Source organism: Ischnura elegans, chromosome 5, assembly GCF_921293095.1.
Source record: "Ischnura elegans chromosome 5, ioIscEleg1.1, whole genome shotgun sequence".
Taxonomy (NCBI): Eukaryota; Metazoa; Arthropoda; class Insecta; order Odonata; family Coenagrionidae; genus Ischnura; species Ischnura elegans.
Window position 1 is genome coordinate 92,863,084 of NC_060250.1, and position 24,944 is coordinate 92,888,027.

General features: G+C 37.8%; 1 protein-coding gene across 1 annotated transcript in view; it reads right to left on the reverse strand.

Annotated features, from left to right (window-relative positions):
- LOC124159264 (mitogen-activated protein kinase 1) overlaps positions 1-24,944 on the reverse strand; it is a 159,589-nt gene that overhangs the window by 13,819 nt on the left and 120,826 nt on the right. The window contains exons 2-4 of the mRNA XM_046534960.1: positions 16,000-16,126; positions 13,966-14,076; positions 10,680-10,814 (exon numbers count right to left, since the gene is read on the reverse strand). Coding sequence (XP_046390916.1) covers positions 10,680-10,814; positions 13,966-14,076; positions 16,000-16,126 — 373 coding nt within the window. The remainder of the gene's footprint in view (positions 1-10,679; positions 10,815-13,965; positions 14,077-15,999; positions 16,127-24,944) is intronic.

Consider the following 24,944-nt stretch of genomic DNA (forward strand, 5'->3'; position numbering starts at 1 on the left):
CAAATTTTGAGATTGAGAAATGACAAGGGAAAAAACTGTAGAAAAATTCCAAGATCATCAAACTGAGCTAAACTCATAAAATCAAGCTTTTTGCTTGACAACAATCATAGTGAAGGTTTTTCATAAAAAGCAAGTTCCTAGAAGGTGCAGAATTTTTATACCATTACATATCTTATCGAAGAAGTAACGTAGACACTTGCCATTAACTTACTCTAAGACCAACTTAGATCAATAAGAGAATTCAACATATAAAATGGTTATTTCTTCAAAAAATTATAATATACTTGGGAGAAAATATGAAATAACGTGAGGTAAGAGCAATGAAAAGAATATCACGAACCAGCTGTGTTTACCTGAGGTTCTTCATATGATTAAACAGTTGAAGCATCAACAATGATATAAGGCCTATTCTCGCTCCAATAATGTGAGTTGGAAATCGCTAACTCGCAATGAAAATAACAGGACTTCTCAAGACTGTAGACGAGCTAGACTTGAGAGCAGTCGAATCCTGCTACGATGAATTGATCCATTTCTTGCTGGGATTTCTAGCAGGTTATACTTCACAAGCATAAAATATACCATTATTTAAAAATAATAGCTTAAGTCTTACTTCATGGGAACTTTAATGACAATGAGATGGTATAAACATAAATTGCCACAAGAAAAAATTCACTACGAGAGGAAACAGAACCATCATCTCAGTCTTTCTAAGCCAACATGTAGCAGACCATGAGCACTTCATTAATCATAAAATTTCATGGGAAATATGAGGAGATTCATGATGTCCAATGTGATAGCCTTACAGTCAATCAAAAATATCTACGAGAGGGCAATTTATGTCATTGCATTCACGTGATTGTATCTCGCAGGGGAAGGTATTCAAGTGTCACCACCAGATCATATTCAAACATTGCAGAGCAATAGTAAATGCAATTTGATGAGAAAATTATTTTTACACTAGCAATCGATTGGCCTTAGTTTTAGAGACACTATCAACAGAAAGAATTAGTAAAATGCCAAAAACTGCACAACGTTCAGCACAGCAATACTGAAATGTAATGGCAACATAGCTCCTTCTGTGTGATCCTAAGGCCTAGCAATGGAAGAAGAGTCGAAGGGGCTACATTGCCACTGAATATTGTGGTATTTTTTTATTGTGAGTTGCATGAATCTAGACGTTCAAGCAATAATATCTCAATAACTAATTGGGCACTAGAGCAAAAACACTTCCATCTCAATATTTTATTTTCATTAAGTTTGAACATGACTTGATGGTAACAATATTTACTTCACAAATTACTGTACGTGGAATTTGTCTGAGGAGTTAATTTATGCAGACTAAAGATGAATTCACAGGAACAGCAGAAATAAATGATCCTTTTGTGAACTATGAGAATCACACTGAGCACCTTATCAAGCTAGCTATCTTTGGATATGCCATTGCTTAAAACACTTTAACAAGATGAGGCAACAAAATGGAGAAACATAAGTGAATCTGTACTGCAAAGCAGGTCAATCTGGAATTAAAATTCACTTGATTTTGGAACCACTGCTTATAGTTATTTAATTCCTAAAATTATGAAGTAAAACAATTGTTAATCGGCTTCTTAAACCCTTCAAAGGTGCACAATGCACAATATGCATCCAGTCAACTCAATGCCTGAGGCGTGACTTCAATTGAAGGTATTTAGATCACCCAGTGTGTATAAAGTTGAGAGATGTCAAAGACTAATTGAAAGAGTTGACACCTCTGTTAAATTGTTTACGACTACAATACTGATGTTGAAGAATACCACAATAAAAGGGGGCCAAATCATCTCACTTTCATAAAAGCTGCAAGAACAAGAACACATTGAAATTAGAGGAAAATAATACCCAATGAAAAAGCTTGACTCATACAGTGCACTGTAAACGCTTGGGGCGCGGAATTGGCTGGATGCTGACGTTGCATTGAACAGGCTCAGGTTAACTTTAAAGTTACGCTTGAGAGGCTAATATATTTTCCACACAGTTATAGTCAGCCTTGCGATGACAATCACGTTAGCTTGCAAAGAAGAAAACTAAAGACTTCCTTCCTTTCTTGGTTGAGTAATAAAAATGACATCTAGTCAGGTAAACACAACCATATCCAGCGTGGATTGCCCATCCAGTCGTATTTAAGCCTAGTAATGGAAGAAGAGTCAAAGGGGCTACAGTGCCACTGCATATTGTGGTATTGCTTTATTGAGAGTTGCACGAGTCTAGTCGCTTTACTAGTACTTTCAATCAATACTATCTCATATTCCCCTAACCACGATGATATATTGCTTAGCTACTTAGCTTGCAAAGAAGAAAACTAGAGACTTACTTCCTGAGTAATAAAAATGGCATAAAGTCAGGTAAACACAACCATATCAGGCATGGGTTGCCCAGCCCATCATTGTTAAGAGGAAAAATAAAACCAAAACAAAACAAACAACAAAACATAGGAGCGACAGCAGAACAAAAGAGGGGAACAAGGAGCTAACACCCCTAAATCCGGTGCCCTGAACAGTGAGAATTATTAAGTCTCCCAACTCACACTGAGGAGGCAACAATGCAAGCCTTGGGGTCGGGATGGTGGTGAGGCAAAGGGCACGGTGCCCGTGGATTCAGTGGAGGCAACGTTCGGCCGATTGGCCTGGGCCGCCTGCAAAGGGACGTTAACAACGAAGCTCATCACACCCAATCTCCCCTTCCCCATTCCCATCTTACAAAACAAAACATCCAATGTCTCCCAAACCCCTCTTCTGCACCCATATCCTCCTCTCTTAATCCATTTCCCATCGCCACACTGAGAAAGACAGCTCAGTAGGATTGCCACTTGATAATTTCACACGAAAATCATACCTTGCAGGGGTACAAAATTATTTTGATATCGTGCAAGATACCCATTGAATTTCAATTGTCAACACAGCAAAAGTTCGTAATCAACTCAACTTTGTGTACAATATCTTTGGTTGAAGTAGTTAAAAAGGAATTGGAAGAAACATCTTAAAGGAAATTAATTCTTTTCATGTGGTAGTAATTATTAAATTGAATGGGGTAAAAACTACCCCAAGCATTGTTTTCCAAAACATCATTCCTTGATGTGCCTATATTTCTGTCAAGAATATTGATGGAAAATTTCATGTTATACTAGTATCTCGTCTCTTATGATTTGCTTTTTTTGTGTAAAGCGAATAATAACGGCATGTAAGTAAACTCAAAAATTGTTTTCCATTTAAATCGTCTCTCAAAGAAGCCTATAAGTAACATAGAGGATGTATTCTGAAATTTTCACGACATCCTCACCACTAGTTTTCTTTTTATACGTGGATAGGGTAAACTTTAATATGGTAAAAACAACCCTTAAAATTCTTTCGAGCAAAAATCTTTCCTTAGTGCGCTTACATGTAACACACTGGACATTATCTGAAACTTTTGCCATCTCATCAATAATAATGAGTTGGGCTGTGTGTTGATGGATGAATGAACGTTAGATAGGACATGTTGCTATGCATAAGAAATATTAGCATAGCGAGATGTTAAAAGAAAAAAAATAATCCAGTCTGACAATATACCCTTGGATATTTCATAGAAAGAATTAGAAAGCTCACCCCTGCAGAGGAAAGAGTGGAAATTCCACAATCATTCATCTAGTTCTCGGCTGTAATCAGGAACCTCCAAACCAATGGGAAAACTTTCAATCAAGAAAACTACCATAACATCCTGCTCTCCTAGGATTTTTGATGACTTTAGAGGAACAAGACGTACAAATGACACTGGACACGCAATACTGTAACACAACGTGGACTGACGTATCGTGAAAGTCTATGAAACTACGAACATACACTGAACACCAGAGGTATTTGCAGCATGAGAAGTTATAATAACACCAGAGAATTAATTTGAAGTAGACTCCTACACACACTGGGGGAATGTGGCTCAAGTCATTGTTAACAGCTTCACTGCAAGGGAGCTTAAGAACATTTTTCCAGTGATATCAATGGCATTCATTTAGCAGTTGAGTATCATTGCTAAATGACACAAATATTTGATGACCATGGGGTGATATCGTAGCAAAAGAATCTAAAATGAATATTAGAGCATGTTTCTCTAAGGGAGCAAGGCTTAGATGATGACAGCTGCAGAGAAGTCAAGAGTGAAGTCGAGCATCAGAAATGTAGTGCTACTGAAGACTGATGAAGATAAAATGGATCAACCAAGTAAGTAATGAGGAAGTGTTGAGAAGAGTGGGAGAAAAGAGAAGACCTCTAAAAAACTCTAGAAAGTAGACTGTAAACCTTAATCGGTCACATCATGAGGTATGATGGCCTGATAGAAACAATCGTGTAATGACAGGTGGACAGAAAGAAGGGCAAGGGACGGCCTTGAATGAATAAAATAGGAGAGGTCATAAAGGATGTAAAAGACAAGAAATACATCACTTGACTACTTATCAGAGTGAGAATCACATTACCGGGAACTTATGCTTCACCTAGTGGCCTTGCCTCAGGAGTTGGGGAGAACAGAGAGGAATAAAAGGATAGTTAAGAATGCCTCGGTGAGACTGAAGTGGATATTCTGAGTAAGTCAAACTGGCCCTTTCTAGGTACAGAGGGCATATGCAATGCCGAAAGTTATAGCTCAACATAAAACGTAGTCGCTCATGCTGGTTTGAGGTATTGAGGACAGACTTTTGTAATTGACTGTAAATATATCAAGTTGGATGATCATTGTATTGCTCAGCTTGAATGACAAACGAAATACACAATTGAATTTTGACCAAGACAACAGCATCGAAATGGACAACTGCTTAAAGAGATTCTTCTAAGGGATAATCCTGCCATTCGTCTATCCAACACAACTCACAGAAATCAGGTGGTGATGCAGCCAAGGCTGGCAATGCAAGGACAGAAGACTTGGGTCTACAGTAAGATGACTGATATACCACAACAGGTTATGAGTTTCAAGGGTTAAATTTGTTTAAATTGAAAGAATGAAAAAGTCTAGCTTAACTGTATTTGAAGATCATATGATATTCACCACACAATTCTGATAAAGTTTCCTTTTCATGAATACATTAATACCTTCAAATTTAACAGTGGCAATCCCAATTTAGGCAATAAACCTCCATTAGCAGATGGGAAATGGAGAGGAGATGTTATATACTTCAAATAGACATAACCATTAACTTCCTATTTAACTCCATGGAAGATGGTGCTACATTAGGATATAAGAATCACTGGCAATGCGTCAATGAAGTAAGAAATCAATTACTTTTAGAGGATGGTTTATCCGAAACCCCAATGAATAAATCAAGTTATCAGAGTACTAGCTTATTGCCAAATCTTTTGTTCCTTAAGTACATTAATACTCATGACATATAGGAGAAAATTCCCATATTAATGATGTTTGCAGATAGAGCCAAATTCTTACCCACATGCTTTTGTGAGTGTTAAGATTACAATTATAACAAATTATCTGATTTCTGTTAATAGAATATTTTTAGGACCTCATATATTTCAACTGGAACTGAGGTCTCCAATTAGACTTGGTCCAATTAAAGTTCATCAGGCAAATATTATCATAAGACACACAAAACAAAGATGCATGCAGCAGGTTGAAGACCTTACATTCTGCACAGAAAAAGAAACTTTGCTCTGTCATTGAATTAAGAAACATGAAATAAATTTATATTAATCTTCGGATAAACTATCTTCTTTGAATCACATTATTCCAGATTTAAACAAAGACCCCAAAATATAAATCCATTCATAAGAAATCGAAGTAAACAAAAAGTACAAAATACAATTTTGTACTGTCAAATCATAGATTGATCAGGAAGATTGGACTGGATGCAAAATCTAAACATCCATGCACATCGATCTACAAGCTCACACGCAACGAGAATGAGCAGCCATGAATGAAATCATGCGATGATCATTGAATGACAAACTCAACAACAAATAATGAGAAAATTGAAGGTCAAACCACGACCAAAGATCTTGCAAGCAAAAAACCAAACTATGTACAGAGTTCTGCCTTCAAAATGGCAGTGCCGATTATTTTGTTTCCAACATTTTTCCAAAAGAGGGTCTTATTGATGAAGATTTACCCTGCCATGGAAATACTTCAATAATCAAATTAAAGGGCCCTGCCACCTTAAGTTAACAAAAAGTGGTGCCTTTGATTTTCTTGTAGAATACGCTGGATGATGAAATTTTTCCATCAAAGATTGGAGGAAGAAAAAAAATTTCAATTTTCAAGTGATAAATATGTTGAATAGATATTTATCGGGATGGGTAGACAAATTTGAAGAGGGGGTAGCAAAGCTACATAGCAGGGAAATTACGGGATCAAATGATGTTATAGGATATGTGATTTTTAGATTATGGTGATAATTAAATGGCCAGAGATTAGACAGATTGAATGGACAGAGACTGAGTTTCAGGGATGAATTAAATGAGAGAATAGACTGCCGCCACAATCTAGGCGATGCTAATCAAAACAATGTAACTACATTAGAGCTCTGAATGAACTTCATGAGATTTGGTGAGAATAAACCATCTCATATTCTTAAGTCATCACCACATCTACCATCCCTTAATCTGATGAGAAAACTTGACGGACTTGACATTAATAAATTTGTATTAAAATTTCAAATAAAATGAAAATTTCATGTTCTTTAGATAAACCTTTGAATTGAAGAGTATAATGCAATGCACAACAATATATTACATAAACTGTCATCCTGAATTTCAATAAAATTTACCAATATTACACTCTTGCTGACATTCAAAGGAATAACAATCAAAATAACGATAAAAAATACTATGTTGCGATAAGGTTGCTCTGATTAGCTTTTATAATGTATTACACTGACATACAAAATGCTTAATATCCATTCCAGGAGTAGTCAGACTTCCCAAATAAATAGATATGTATAGTCCTTTGTCACCATTGCACGATCAATAACTGAGATGGACCAAAGAGTTAACTATTAACATGGCTTAGGAGAAAAAGCAAACAATTTCATGGTGGTTCTTTGTTATTATTTTTGAAATACATACATATGTACAGGGTGACAACTAAAGAATGTATTAGATTCAAATATCGGTCATTTTTAAATATGGCACAAGCCATTAAGCTGTGCAACTCCTTAAAATGACTCTCACATTGTCTAGTTTTGTGGAAAAATAAAACACACGCATTCAGTATGTCCTCCGTAAGCAACGCGAGCAATGTCAAGTAGACATTTGAATTTCTCCCCCATCCTATCAAGAACATCAGCAGTTATTATCTTTCATAACGGGCAATGGTGGCAACAACACTAGACCCTCCATACATACCAAAAATTAATAAGTAAATCGCACCCTCAGACACAGAAGCTGCATATGTGCTTTACAGGGAGATGAACATTTGTGATTTAAAAAAATAAGGCTATAGAACTTACAAGAATTCATTTTGATAACAAACCAAAATTCGATAGGCTTAACCTAGCCTCCCCGAAATTCAATCTCTTTCAGACCACTGTGGAGTACCCTCTGTGAATAAGTAAGCTCTGTTGTCAAGGGGGATGAGGGTAGTCGAAATGAAAAAAATCGTAGCAGTCATTATTCCCACAGCTTTCTCAGTTAGAAACTTATCCCTCTTGCCCTTGGTCAGCCAAATTTTGTGCCAATGACCTAGTCTTTGCTGTCTTCATGGGCATACCTAGCGAGGGGCAGCTGCCCCCCCTTAGAAGTGAAAATCGCAAAAGTCTTTAAGCAAAATTAGTACTCAACTGAAACGAAAGCATTCAAAAAAATTTCTTTATACCCATGAAAAATGATATGTATTAGTATGAAATATGTAACTAAAATAAAACTATTTTTCTAGGAAATAATCTCATAAAATAATGTCGCAACTTGGTTTGCCCCCCCCCCCCCCCCCCCACCCAGTTATGATCCTGTGTACGCCCTTGGCTGTCTTCACTTTTTCCTAATGCAAGCTAGACAAAATGCCTACCCGACTGCTAGAACTCAACTGGCTGAACCTGGCTGCTCTGCCTGTTTAACTAATATCATATATATTCTGGACTTCTGGAGTTTTTTCCTAATCAAAATCCAATGGTCCTGACTCCCAGTCTTAATTCCTATTTCCATGACATTTCCCTCACCAGCATGAGCCTGATTAATAGTAATACAAAACATAAAAGGACTTGCTTCTTTTACTACTGCATCTGACATCCAACTTGAATACCTATAAATAATTCATAATTCTATACTCCTCAATATTCAGCCAAATTACTACTACAGTGAATTACGAGGGTGATGAACAAAGTACTTCATAGCACAGGTTCTATCTTAACAACATACTCGAAATTGCTGCTGAATGTAGTGACAGTAGTAATATCATCAAGGGAAAATGTTGTGGAATATTAGATGACACTATTAAGATCAAAATATACTAACACAAAGTGACACCCAATGTGGTTTAATAAATTTGTAACTATGTATTAAGTTCCATAAAACCTCGAACATACTACAAACAAAAAATGTGCTCAATGGAAAACTTATCAATACTTTAAATCTCAACAGACATCATAATTTTGACACTGAGTGCCCTACAGATGTTTGACCAAAGATAGTTTGACGTCAATTCTTGGAATCGGATGATGAAAAAATAAGCATGAAAGATTCTCAACAAAAAGAAACATAAAAACAATCGATAAAGAGGTGGTAAAAGAAATTTTACCAGCACATGGCCACATTTTTAGAAAATTAATGATTAGGAAAGAATTTTAAACATATTCCACAAATAACATGCCACAAAAAGAGATTTATAGACAATTAAATCCATCAAAATTCATGATTTTATCATGCTAAGATATTTTAACATATTAAAAGGATGGCATACAGCATTAGATGTGGGAGCAAGTACGATACTATTCCAGCTTAATGTTTACCCTCAAATTCCTTTTCAAACATTGCCTGCACTGAAATCATTTCTACCATGTTATCTAAATCACTTTGATATATAACAACTTAACCCTACATGAAACCCTGCTCTGAATTTCTTAAATATATGAGAGTGACAAGATAGCCCCGGCTGATATTTTCCACCAAATTGTATTCAAGTTATGTTTTATTTAAGGGAGGATTATGCTAAACAACTAAATATGAAAGAATTATTAAAGATGGCAAGAGTAATTTTCGAGCAGAAATTCACTACAAGGTAAACCATATGAGGATGGATTGTGAACTAGTCCACCATCTCATACGCAAACTTTTCTCTCAGATGCATACAAAATTTTCCACTTGGTGACGACTACAACAATTGCAGCACCAACAAAACATAATATAAGCTATTTGAAGGAATATTCGTGTTCTTTTTCTACAGAAATCAATTTAAAATTACATTAAATACAAGAAACTATCTGCTACAATTTTCTAAACAGTGTCCACTGACTGACTGAAGTTCTTTTTAAAATACTTATCATTTGAATTACAATGGCATTGACTTAATAGCTGAGGGGAGGAGGGTGGAGGCGGGGGAATGGGGGACGGGCACCTCCCATAAAATCCGGAAAAATTGAAAAGAGGGCAATGTTTAAGGTGAATATCCAGTGTACGTTTCTTTATCTCATCACATTAAAAAAATAATGTTACAAAATTATTGAAGAATAACTAAAAGCCATTTGTCCACGCATATCCAACTTTAGGTGCATTCTTGCTTCAAGGTATTACATACCATTAAGGCACTTTTGTAAATAATGAACCCGACCTTTAAGCAATGACCTTAAACTGCCCCTGCGGCAGAAATACATATTCACAACTAGGTGCATGTCTCCTGCATCATCAAAATAAAAGTACAAAATAGCCAGGGCTGTAAGTAAACATTAGTTACTTTTTAACTTGCTACTCCAAAACCTCCAATTAGTGCTGAATGAAATGGACCCATGGCCTAAGTTCACCAAGATTAGCTTTCCTTGTTTCAATATTTCATTTCTGTAGGCAATATCTACTATGCTATGAAAGTTATACTTTATAAATTAAGCTAAAAAAAGAACAAGCTATGATATAAAAATGAAACCAATTGTAATATTTTCCAAAATAACTGTAACACTACTATTACCATTACTGTGCATTGTAGAAAGTAATTTATGAGAATGTTACAAAGTTTTCAAATTACTATAAAGCACTTTCATCGAGTAACTCCAAAAACAAATAATTTTACCAGCTACCATTAAGCTATCTAAAATCCATAATCATTGTAATATTCACGGTAAAATCCATTTTGCAGCATTGGCTTTACTTTAACTGATTTTATATGACCTAATGATAAATACTTTCATACAAGACTACTAACAGTACATTGATGAATAGTTTTGGTAACTTTATAATTCCAGTTTTACGAGCAATACCCACTGTCAAGAGCCTCGTCACAATTTTTTGATGCATAATCAATGATAAGGACAATGATGAAATTGTAATGACAACACCAATATACTTTGACATTCATAAAAAAAATGATCGCAAGGCACATGAATAAAACCATTCGGTAAGTACCAGCAGCATTTAAGCAAAAGTCCTGCAGCATGCCCATTCAAGAAATGAAAAGGAATGCAATAAATTGGTTTAAAATCGAAATAAGGCACCTAAGAATTAACAATAACCGATTCAAATTGGACTCACCTTGAGATCGCAAGTTGTGTTGAGGAGAAGGTTACTGGGCTTCAGGTCTCTATGGAGAACATTGGCCGAGTGAATGTATTTTAATCCTCTTAGGATTTGATACAAGAAGTAGCAGATGTGATCGTTACTGAGCCTCTGCAGATAAATAAGACCATTATTAATTAAAGCATATCCACATTGCCGGCCTTGGTGGCGCCGGGGTAAAGTCCCCGACTGCTAACCTAGAGGTTGCGGGTTCGAATCCCGCCTGGGTGGTTTGACCACCACCCAGGTCATGGATGTATGTGATTGTCAAACAAGTTAATTGTAAGAGAGGACTATTTAGTCCTAGATTCAATTGTGAAATAAAGACGACATTATTATTAATTGAATTATTATACCAAAAATATTATTATCAGTTGTTGTGGCACCAGAAATTAAACACAAGACTATCACTTCCATGTAACACTATAACTGCGGACGGTCACTTCTATTCCATTTCAAAATTCAAAGAGCTTCTATCTTCTGCAAAACATTTTGTATGATGATGGGACTAAGTGGATTTTAATTGATTTTACAGCACTACATTTCAAGAAAAAAATTGTGACAATAGAGCAATAAGTTTTTCCAAAAATATAAGGCATGCCGAAACCCATGGATGGGATATTATTGCCACACACATCATCGATTGATCAGAAGACAATGATATCTTACGATACGCTTACTGATTTCTCACAAAGATATTGATTTGTCTCGGCTTCATTTAAACATTTAGCCAAAGTAGGCCGATTATTATTATTATTATTGAGAACAGTAGCGGATACAGAAAAAACACAAAAGGGGGGGGGGGGGGCAGGGACAAAAGATATCTAGAGTTAATTTTACTTTTATCGTAATAAAAAATAATCAAGTTCATGCAAAGTTTAAGAAAGTTTTAATGAGAGTTATACCGTATTTGCACGAATCTAAGACGAACACGATTCTAAGACGACCCCCCCTTTCTTGGAACTCCACTATGGGAAAAGAATTTTCTAGGGGAAAACAATCAATGCGCGAATGTTTGGCTATGTTGCCTATGTCCCAGGAAACGCAGGATTTTTGGCGCGTAATGACAGGAATAGTGGTACTTAATCGAGACACTTAGGTCTTATTGTTGATTTGACTAATGGTTTCTTCGGAGGGGCCATGGTCCGAAGACGAATAAAATTAAACTAGTGAAAATGAAACCTGACTTTATTAAACCCACACGGAAAACACTCCGTGGTATGAAGGCAAGCCACCCTGGAAAGTATGTAACCACTCGTACGAGCTATGCTATCGCATTCGGCGTACACAGAGCATACTGCAGGGGGTGAAGCATGACCATATGACTGTGCCATGAAATTTTTTGTCCCAAAGATAGGGCAACTTACCCATTCTTCTCTAATTAGCGTAGCGTCAGATGGGCGGATGAATTCGGATTGTTAGTTGGGAGGAACAAAATATCCTGAGAAGATATCCCTTCCTCAGTAACTCTGACAAGTGAGACTTATGGTATAACTCGTAAATTGATGACTGATAATAACCTAATATCCTGTTTTCGGAAAAAATGCCGCATTAACTGCCGAGAAGCTCAGCAACGAGGATATCGAGTTTCGCCAAAAATCACTATCGTATTTTTCCAACTAGTTCCTTGCTTAAAAATGCTTAAATAACGTTAGAAATACGTCGTGTTTGGTCTCGTTCTTTTTTGAATTACGAGCACATTGCAAATATTCCAGCCTAATAAAAGTATAATACCAATTGCCGAAATTCATTGTTAGACACTGTTTTGAGCTAATAGGTGATTGGATGCAGCGGTTGACCTCCAGAAACCGGGAACTTTAAGCAAGTAGGCTGAAAAAGGTCAGTGGGTGAGAAAAGGGGGGCGTGAAACACGTTTCTATTGTTCTCATGTAACTTGATATTTTTTTCGAAGCTAAGGTCTTCGTAATACGATCCCTGCACTAGCTGGGACCATTTGTTTGATTTTGGAGAAGAGGAAAGCGTCAGAGGGGGGAGGCGAGAGATGTATGGAGGTGGATAGCGGATCTTGGGAAATGCGCTTATGCTACTACCCCAAGGCTTTTAGCTTCTCCCAATGGTAATTTCATTTCGTGGGGAATATTTAATCTATGTGCCTGTAGTTATTAGCCATAAATGACACATTGTATTTATTTCGTCTCATTTTCGTCAAAAGATTGATGTGGGAAAATTATACGTCGGGACCACGATCTTCAAGCAATCAATGCGGAAAAACGATACTTTTAAGATGCGGGAAAAAATTACATTGTCTATATGGAACCTTATTTGTGACCAGAAACGGCGAACGATGAATGCGGGAAAATGATCAATACGGGTATGATAGATCGGAGTTCCACTGAATAACTTTTCTTTTGAAAGCGGCAGTGTAATAATTTCTTTTCTCTGCCATCGTAATACTCTGAAAGGCACGGAATCACAACTAAATCGATTTCTCTAATCAGAGGCAAATCATGTTGCCATCTTACCGTTGCTCTGAGAAAAATGCGACGACTTTGTAGCAGTTTATCCCACTACGGCATTGAGGCTTTAACGTTACAATTTAGGTAAATTGTAACCAATCACACGAACATTTTGTGAGTTGATCGAGCTTTAACTTGAATGGAGCCGAACCCAGGGTAAAGCAGGCAATCTCGCGGACTCGGCAGAAGTGCACCCGGCGACTGATCGGCACGCGCCGAATCTTTGCCTGCTGCCCAAAAATGGAATTTTTTTACTTGAACGCAAAATTAAATATGCTAAATTACTGTTAAGCTATTTTTGACGTTGATTTTTCGTTGTACTGCTATCAGGTGGCAACCTCAGGTGTCCATAATTTTTCCGACGTAAATTATGCAACCCGCTTGACGTCAAAAATTTTGCATCCGATTGTAAGACGAACCCTCTTTTCCGCAGGAGTTGCGAGGGAAAAAAACCTCATCTTAGATTCGTGCAAATACGGTAATAGACATATACAAGACAATGCCATCTCATGACATAAAAAACACTGTGATTACTGTGGCAATGTTCGGCAATATGGGCAGAACCGCAAGGGGGGCACGCACCCCCTGTATATAAGTATCCGTCAATGACCGAAAATTGACTGGAGAGGTATCTTTGTAAGGTTGAATGTTGATGATATCTTGGGCATAAAATTACTTACACATACTCAAATTCACTCATTATTTCTAATAATAATAAATATTGAGGGCTGTTAGACGAGATGAAAAATGGCAAAATGACAGCTAAAATAAAGAATAATCCTCACCTGAGTTTTTAGCAATTTATACAGGTCTGTTTCCATTAGGCACTGGACTATGTACACATCTCTCATCTGGTCTATGGTAACAGCTCGAAGTATGTCTCTGATGTCAATTATCTGTTCAAAATTGTAAACAAAAATGTTCCAGTTAGCAGAAAACAACAGTGGTACAATAGGCAAACAAAATTACCACATCGGCATAATGAAATTGTTTGATACATTTTTAATTCACATTTTTCAAGGAGAAAAAAATTATTTTCATTTTCTTATGAACTCATTAAAAAAACTTCGGATTTCGTCTTATTACATTTCAATCAAACTGAATATTTGTACTGAAGATAGGGAATACACTAAATATTTACATGAAATACTGGAATTAATGATGAGAAAATTTTGTAAAACTGCTTCCTTTCCTTCTGTATTTGATTTTTGAGGTTCATTCACTTCTTAAAATGATATGTACTTAACTTCTGTCAATGAATATGAGTAGATATAATTTTGAATTTCACGATGAAACAAATACTGGCAATAATCCAAACAAAGTTAGTCCCTTGCACTGAAATGACAAGTCTTGCTCGTCATGAACTTCAGATGCCAAATCGGGCAATGAGAAGTGTAGCTTGTCATCATATTTTCATAATTTTAGCACTATTTAGAGGAACAATATAGAAATTTTAAACAACGTTAAAACATCCACAACATTAAAAAAGAACTCGTATTTCATGAAATACGATGCATTGGAAGGAATAATATGATTTTATAGGAGTAAAATACACCAACGGATGAAGTTCGCTATGAAAAAATATTTGACTTAGCCGGGATTCGAACCCGGATCTCCCGATTGCCGGTCAGGTGTGTTAGCCAGTTACACCACCAAGCCACCATTATCTCAGAGCGAACTTCACTGTGTTCTCGACGTTTGATAATAACTTTCTATTTCACTGTGATACATTGATTACAAACGACAAAATATCATTTCATTAACTACCATTCCATTTAAAGAGAACCACAGAAAAATAAATGGAGAATAGGAGCACGATATTTAGAAAATAAATTAAAGCGGAAGGGGTTAATACAAAGACCAACCGGGCTGGCTTAGGCAACTAAGTGCCATTTTCCACAGTCCGGCCGCTGAGAGTTGTCCGTTGACTCTTAGAAGGGTCTAGTCTGGGGTGGGGGGCAAGGTAAGAAAGGGAAATGCCCACATCACATGTAAACAAAAGTGTTCCTTGAAGAAAGGAGCCCGAAGGGGAGACGAGCGCGAAGGACCCAAAGGAAGAATCCCCTGCTTTGATGGCTCAGGCTTATTTCAGTATGTACTTCATATGCATGTGACAACCTTGTATGACTAGGCGAGGGTGTGAGGTGCATTTAGGGGAAAGCGATCGGCTGCAAACCGTGCTGGCGCAAGGTTCGCCTCCCCTTCTTTTGAACTGCCATTGGACAACTCTCGCCGGCTGGACTGTAAGTATAGAGTCATGCCGTGGCTATATGAAAAGGTGGATTGAGTGGAAAAGAGAGTGAAAGAAGGAGAGGGCAAGGATATATGGTGTAGGAGGTGAGGGAAAGAGGGTTAGGGGTCAATATGGGAAATTTTAGAGAATGAAAATCGCAGGCTGAATCATGAATGCACTACACTTCCACCCGGACCAGTGCAGGAACCCTTCTTACAGCAGTGGACCGCCATGGTCAGAGCCAGTATTATGCAAGGGGGACTACCGGGGTAAATGAGGGGCGTGGAATATAATAAATACATTATGAAATTTTAATGCTTGCCTCCTCTTGAGATTGAATTGAATCTTATCAGATTGAATTATATTCATTTTAATTATTATTTTGTTTACTCAAGCCGGTGTTAATTATGTTGTTAAATGAGACATCATTGAAATCAAGTTATCTACTTAAGCTTGGTATTCTGACAGTGCCAAAGATTTCCAGGCTCAATGGCGCACCAGGATACGCCCCAGTGTCCTGGCAGCCCAGCACGGGCTTGCTTCCACCAAGTGCTTATGAAAAAGTTATGGATCTCCCAATACTTACATTTTCATGCTTAAACCTTGTCAAAATTTTTATTTCTCTTAGAGTTCGCTGGCAGTATGTTTGGTGCTCAAATGGTGATATCTTCTTAATGGCAACTTTTGTTTTGGTAACATTGTCGTATGCAGACCTGTAAATAAATAAAAACAGGAAATCAGTACGGCAGGTAAGAATCCCAAGCTCATATCAAATACTCATGCTCAGGCAGTTACAAACTATTACAGATTATATTCAATTCTTTATAGAAGGCTTTAGCTGTATGTAAATTAATAAAGGCTTTCCCTACAGTGACACTGGTTTATAAATCAGTGGAAAAGCGGTACGTATTCATTTATGAGATACACCAAAACTTTATGAACTTGGATTTTTCCACTTGAAACATTATTTCTACCCTGATTTTGGGACAAAAGCTTCCTTTTTGTACTTAATCTCATGCTATTGACATATGTAACAATTTTGGGTAACATAAATATTTTTATTCTGACTCATTCACTAGATATCTTAATGTACAATAAAAGAGATTCTCCTTTAAAAATAAAACTACCAGTCACCTTCATGAAATCTATACAAGTAATCATGGTCTAATTGATGCACTTACACAGGGAGGCTTAGGACATGAGAGATGACAAAATACAATGTTTGAGGCAAAATATATTTTCTAAATAAAAAAATACCCCAAAGAATTTGATGATGTCAATTTTTTAGGACTGAGGGCTCCACCCTAATAAACTGACAGCAATGAGAGCATATTCATTGAGTACTGGGATTTCACCAAATAAAAAAGGCTTAAAAATGTATTAAAATCATAAGATTTTTGATGCATGTTGCGTTATATAACCAGAAAATGGCCAATGTTTTACTTTCATAGCACTGTAAGCGTTTTTCAGAACTTCATAGATGTTAACAAAGAAATTATCAACAAAATATTGGAGGAATAATGCACAAAAAAGGGTGATAATGTGGTATAGCCTCTAACCAACCATTCATAAATGTATGAACAGAGTGAACGCACAGGAAAAAAATCAATACTTCTTATCACATTTTCCAAGATAAAATTGTTCCACCTTAGGAAAACAGCAGCTCCACTCCTTACGATCAACAAGCTACAGTCATATTTACACAGCTAGAAGGATAGCAAAAGATAACCTACGGACACATCACCCTTCGTGAGACACTCCGCTAAAGTTGGAAGACTGATGCAAGAAGAAAATAACCATTATGCTTCAACATGGCATAACAAGTCAAATTACATAACAAAATTCAATTAAAATTGCAATTTCGCCTTGATTCAAAACGTTAAAATCATCCGGAATTTGACTTTAATCTACATATTTCATGTGAAGGTTATTACCATTTTAAGAGGCTTAAAATAACAAATTGTTGTTTTCCGTATCACTAGTCTCATCCCAGCATCTGATGAAAATTGAATGAGTTAAGATCACTTCATGGAACTGAAAGGCATATATTAAAGCTAAATTAGAAATCCGAGATCAGTATGGGGCTCTATTGCACAATATTAGCTGCTGAGAAATAATGAACAAGCATATTTGAATATAATAACGAGGAAAAAGGAATTTCATCGAACCAGTTACACAATTTCACCGCAACATTTTATTCACAAAATTCCTACAAAATATAGTCCTATAATTAATAATATATAAACTCGTAAATATAATGTAACAGCTAGCCGGCGAATTCTGAATAAAATGTGGAGTATGACATCTTAACTCAAATACCAGCAACAGGTTAGCAAGAGAGCAAGGGCATATACTGGGCCACTTCAAAGGGTGAAATCAGAATGACTAATGCATGAGATGAACGGGCCTATTGGGATCATCACGCTTGATCGCTTTGGATCCATTACTTGGTTACCTGATTAACTTAGTTACATCAATCATAGATATCAGTTCCAATTTATACAGGTAAAATCTATTTTTATTCTCGTGATAAATTTTTTGAGTGATCGATTTGAATGAGTTTTATTTTTCTTTCTCTTGACCTCTATGTTTAACGTTTATTTAGTGTATTAGAGTACATTATAACATGTCAAAATTCAAGTCTCTTCTTTTTTTATCAATTTACAACAGAATTATTTTTTATTTTATTACTGTAAAAACAATGTTATAACCTTTTACGAATCAAAATTATGTACTCATATTTATTCATATCCCTGATGAAGGTGCATAAAAATACCGAAATTTTGGCAAAAAGTTGCATTTAAAATTCTACAAGACCTATACTCCGAGACACGGAATAAACATTCTCATGATATCCGAACAAGCGCCATTTTATATCTTGAGTAATGGCCAAGAGTAATGACCACGGAACAAGAGCCAACAATATTGGCAACTTGGTCCATCCCATCCTCCTCCTTGGTCGACGCTCTGTATTTCCACGAACTCCTCGGAAACTTGCGGAAAGTGCCGTTAACATTCCCGCGCGTCTTTTGTTTTTCGCCGCCCTTTTCCCCTGGAGCGGTCCTGCCAATCCGTGCCGCGTCACAATGCGTTATGGCCACGGGCACTGACACGCAGCGGATTAAGTCGGGCGGAAAAATGATATAATTCGGATTCGCTCGAAACTATCAGCGCACAGTATACTCGAGACTGTCGCAGGCCTAAGCCAAATCCGCAGGGGATATTATTCTCGGATATCTTCCGCGTTTTCACCTTGCTGGTTGTCAGGGGTTGACGACAGTTTCGCCAGGATTCCACCAAGCGTGATCAGGTCGAAGTGAAGACCCATAAAAAACCAACGCGGTGAAAACCCGGAAGGTGAAGAGATCCACGAATACAAAACGCCACGGAAAATAACGAGACGATATTATTATCGATGTCTTATCATGAATTTCAGCTACTATGAGAATATTCTTAACTTCGATGCTAGTATCAATTGGCAAAGATCAATGCGAACCCGAAAATTCAATCCGAAGGTTGAAATGAATAGGTGACGATAGAGCTCACCCCGGACCAAGCCACGGGGTAGAGGAACCAGTTACTTGCCGCGGTGCACCTGGCGCAACGAGAATTGAATTTGGGGGTCAAGGCCATGGCCGGAAAAATGTTTCGAGTGAAGTTTTCAATGAAAAGGGGGCATATCGATGTAAGGGTTATCAGTTGCAGCGGATACGATTGCACGGTGTATCTGCCAAGCATTTCAGGAGAGTGTTTGCACCCCTGAGGATGAAGAACAAGCCTTTCTTCGAAACGTCAGGAGACATGCTTCCAATTACTCGGTGGAGAACCCGACAATACTTTCTGCACCTAGACCTACTGCTCGCGACGGCCTTGCTTCACCCGGGATTTGAACTCAGGGCTCTCGAATTTTTTTTGCACCTGTTTGTGAAAAGAGTTCGAAAAATAAAGATCCGAATTTTTCCGTTTCTATATTCGACGCCTACTCCCAAAGGTATTCGCCGGGAAAAATCGTCGGCTTTGACCCTTTATCTGACAAGTTGATGACGTCACGATCTCATGCCGAGCGCGCCTTCTCTACTCGGTCTTGTACACGGGCCTCGCGTGGTTCGCTGCTGTTTAAGCTCTTGTGAGCATTAACTTCCCTCAGTGGAAGGCTCTTTCCGATCGGTAGCAAATGAACCAGAACTGTAATGACGTCATCAACTGATGAAAAGTGGGCGGCAACTTTTTGTGTTTTCTTTATTTTAAACGTAAAAGATGATTGTCAAATGGGGAGGATATGTTTTCGTTGTAACTTAGGTATATTTCCCTTCTATAGATCGAATTACTTAAAAGAATTTCGATTTCTGGTCTGGTGAGTGAACGAGCCATCGTTGCATTCATCTGTCGGATTTAAATGCTTTCCCGATACTTCAAGAGGCCGGAGGTAGGGGGAAAAGGAGGAGAAAATTAAAGTCTTAACGCCTGACGCTGACGAAAGGATATTCCTTCGTAAGAGCAATAAAATTCCATCTAATATACGCGCTTCAACTTCGAGCTAATAAATATGCATGGGGCGCGATTGGATGAGAATTTATATAATCCCTTTTTCATTCCAGAGCATAAGGAAAATGACACATCATATCGCCTAGGGAATTTAAACGGCAGAAAGGCGATTATGAGCGAGCAGTAAAAGCGCAAGAAATTATTATTTATTACCATTTTAATATCCGTCAACTGAGACTCAGGATCTCAGATCTCGATGAAAATTTCTACACGGGTCTATATTCACCTCGATGTAATTACAACGAGACCTTTTGGCAAAAAAAGGGAACGTTATGGGAATTTTATTTTTTTAATGTTTAAAAATTGTTAATTGACTTTTTTCACATACTCCATCTCAGAATTGGCCCATACTTATATTTTATAACTGAGAGACAAACTTCACAATTCCAAAAAAATAAATTTTGCTGTAACTCATAAATGGATTTTTAGTAAATATTTAAACATTTACATTTTTCCCTTCGCGGCGTTCCAGCTGCTATGGGAAATACATACGGTAGACTTTTAATTCACATATGTATTGTGTTTATCTCCGCCCTTTTCCACGTGAGCGGTCGTTTAAACCCGTGCCATGTCACAGCGCCTAATGACTACGGGCAGAGCTACGCACCCGACCAAGTTGGTCGGAAGAAATGATATACTTCGGATTTGCAGAAAATATTTAAACATTTACATTTTCTCCCTGCTGGAGTTCCGGCTTTTCTATTGGAAATACATACCGTAGGCCAGGGGCGGATCCAGGATTTTTTCTGGGGGGGGGGGGGGGGGAGGGTACAAGGATCTGACAGGCAAACGCTCTTCTCATACTTGACATTAAAAACAAGATGCAACAATTACTGTACGAAATATTCTCTTTATTTTAACATGACAGTTATTAATATGAAATTAAATGATTGAGGCTCCGTAATACACAAAACAAAACGAACGTAATGATAGCAGTATAAAAAATTTTGTCTATTTTTTAAGCGTCTGGGGGGAGCACGTGCCCCCGTGCCCGCCTATGCCGTAGGCTTATAATTCAAATCTATTAGCCCAAAGGCCGTTTTATACGGGGCACTCGCACAATCTGGCGAATTTCAAAGCACTGAAGGAACAATCTGACGAGTTTACGAAGGCGCAATTCCACGCCATTTTAGAAATTAATGCAGTTCTAACCTGTGCAATTCCGTGCCCCGTGTAAGACGGCCTTAAAACCTAGCTTTTGGATCGCATTTTTCGTCCGATTGATGACATATCGACGTGTCCACAAGTCCAGCGCCGAAAAAAACAAGGGACAGGAGAGGGACACGATGGATCGATTCCGTCGACCTGAGGGGGTGACCACTGCAGCGCATTCCGGCGATCCAACGCGGCCGACGCGAATGAGATGCAGCTCAAATCTCGGGGCAATGAATGCGCATACATCAATTCCTCAAGCTGGTAGCGGTCCGACCGACGATCATTTCGTGACGCAACGCCCTCCGAGAGTCAGATGAAACTGTCCAAATTCGCCCTCGAGCGGACGCGTGTCTGGCTTTGATCGAGCACCGACCTGCGCCCGTGCGGAAAATGATGACCAGCCCAGCAGTGGTCCGTGAGGAACGCTTCAAACGGCGTGACTAGAGCACCGATCACAACAACTTAACTTGAATTCTTATCACCAATACCTATAACACTCTAACCAGCAGCTAGACATTAGGGAATTCTCAGTGATTACAATATTTTTCCGATTGAATTTTTATTTTTTCAAGAACGTACATTGTTTTTTTTCTCGTTCTCTATCGATTTCTTTTTTATATTACAAGAGATGGTTGGTTATACATCAGATGATTAAAATTTTAAAATTTGGATTGAAGGAGGAATAAGGGTTATTTTAAAATGTGTATACTTGGAGGGAAATAGCTAGAACCCGCATAAAAAAATAGTTTGAAGAACATCACAATCCCCTTCCTAGAATGAAATGTCTTTCTGGCTTTCAGGAACACGGTTGTATTACAGCCTGACTTCGTCATTAATAGCACTAATATTTAAAGGTTAACAACTTAAAAAAAGGAAGGAATCGACGATTTCCAAGGTGATCATCAAGGGTGGATTAAAGGAAAAGTTATAAAATTCCAGATGCCACGAATACCGAAAGCATTGTTTCCGGGCAACAGAAAGGCCAATTTACTGGAAACGACAGTCAGCAGCCCTCAGGATGATTCAAGAGTCGCAGCTCGAAACGTCGGCAGAACAGTTTTCAACCCGATGGGAATCGCGAGAGAAGTTCACCCAAATGATTCGCCGGGAAAGCATGGAATCTTTTTTAAATGAAAGAATGTTGATAAAAGACGACAATACAATCAAACTTTGACTTCATAACCTGCCGATAAAAGCACCTTCACGCCAATGGTATGCACGCCGTGACCAGTAACAATACAATTTATTTTTTTGATGTAGAAAACACAGAACCTACGGCCGGTGACTGCAGGAATGCAAATTGCGACAGCACAAAAGCAATTTCACATGACAAATTTCGGAAAAAGACATATTGCTTCCGTTTGCTGCTTTGTATATTGTCAACACACAAGCTTCCGGAGTCAATTACATATTTCGCGGAGATTTCCCTCGTACTTCCAGCAAAAATAAATTCAATGAGGTTCCTCGTTTTTCAGAACGCTGGGCTCCAAATTTCATTGAAATGGTCTTTCATGATAAGCATGCAATTAGCTAAAATTAAGGCAACTTCACATTCCTTCAAGTGATTTGAATGCAACGACACATAAAATAAATGACAGAAAATATTTCTACTATGGCACATGTCCATAGAATTAACCGGAGGAATAATGCCAACATTTCAATTAACAATAAGCGGATTATATTGACTTAAGTACCAAAATTTCCTATTCAATTTCAGTGAGCTAATCATGAGAACTCATGAAAATATTCAAAAGAGCTAAAAATTTACATATAACCACCAACGACAATACCAATCCAAATCAACGCAAAACAGGAAAATTTGACATCGCAGAAAACTCGTTTTCGCATTGGAAATTCAAACGTGGCTCATTTTTGTGACCCCAAAGGACCATTGAATCCCAAAATCACAATTTTGTAAACAATAAAATCCACGTTTTGGAATAATCTGTGAAAATAACGAATTAACCGAAATTAGATCAAGAGAATAAAAATAGAGTTTTCTCGTTCTCGAGTTTTCTCAGCGTTCTAACCCACCGATGTACTTTCCTTAAAATTATCCGGTTTCGGCCTTTCCGGCCATTACCAGGAGTATAGGATACGAGAATGCAAAAGTGATTAAAAAGGATGACATGCGATGAAAGGAAAATTACGAGCGGTAACAATGAATATTTTTACACCGAAATTTTTACTAAAGTCGCTTTTCCATCCTGCGCAACCGGATTCACATCCTAGAAGCGCTGGGAATACAGCAATGAAATACATTAATACATGAATGTATTCATCCTAAATACATGGAGGACCTAACCAGTAGCTCCCTACCAATTAAGTTGAAATCAAGACCTATAGGAAAGGCCGAAACCGGATAAGTTTAAAGAAAATATTCTTTTTGCGTCATTTCGGTGTATGCGTTATTTTCACAAAATCTACCAAAATGTAGAGTTTTGTTTAAAAAATTGTGATTATTAGGATATAATAGTCGTTAAGGTTCACAATGATATACATTGATACAAGATTGTATTTACCCTAAATATAATGCGTCATCGCTGAGATTCACGTCTGATTCGACTTTAGGTCAAAGCAAAATGAATTTTAAATAAAAAATACGAAACTCCACACTCAAGATAGGTCTTTATTGCAACGTATACTTCTTTTAGACGAAAAATTTTACGCATTATCGTTTTCTTGATTATATTCTTTCAAAGGCCAATGAAGTAAATAAGGTTCTACATGAATGAGAAAAATGATGAAATCAGCGCATCGATCAAAACTGAAGAGATCTTGAAAATCTGGTTCCATTTTAAGTAGTTTCGAAAAACGCCGAAATTCGTCAGTATGTATCCCTGTCGTAAAACTGTAATTCTTACTGCACTTCCCATTACTTCAAGTGGGACGATAGAAAACCGTAAATTCTCGAAGAGAAGGTTGCTTTTCAGCCCTATCTTGATTTGGTACCCACGATTAATCTACGGTGGATGGCTTCCTCGCTTCCGGGCTGAGCTTTACTTTTCTATGGATTCCTTCCGCATGATTTGACCCCGGGGACGAATTTCCTCAAGATTCGAGAGAGGGCTAACGAAACTGTTGCCTTGCGCAGCATTCCAAACAGGAGGAATCTCGAAAAATGCTGAAGAAGACCATCAAATAAAACTCCACCCACCAGCCTTTGCACTGGTCATGACGAGCGCAAGTGGTTTCCGGTTGCTGCCGCGGTCGTGGAAGCTTTCAAGGGGGCATGGAATATTCCCCGAGAAACGGGGTCAAGAGAGCCATGCCCGAAGCTATTTTATCTACAGTACATACACGAGGAAACAACTGGGGGAAGAGGGAGATACACACCCACTAGTCCCATCCTAGAACCATCCCTGGATAGATATCATCTCCCTTACTCATGATGCTACATGCGTACACGAACAATATGTTTTCTGTGTGAGAAGTTAAGTATGAAATGTTGTTATATCAAGTACTAGCAGGCCTTCCAGCGCTGCAGGATAGTACCCGGAGAAGAGGGAAACTTGGAACTTGGGTTTCATGATCATAAAGGATTCTAGTTTCTTTCTCTTAGAGCGTGTCAAGAGATGTGCCTACCCGATAGGATGTCCAAACGCAGAAGTTGTATGACATGATTCAATGGGAAAACGATGCTAAGGACGCTTCGAACGCAATCGAAAGTAGCACTAAGGGGTCTGGGAGCATGAGATGAACCTATGTACTAAATTTGGTTGAAATCCTCTTTTATATTATATGTAGGTTGATGAGAAATCCAGTATATTCTCCGACAAATTCCTTTCCTGACTTCTGAAATGCTACAGACGCCAACAGGTGCCTATCCCA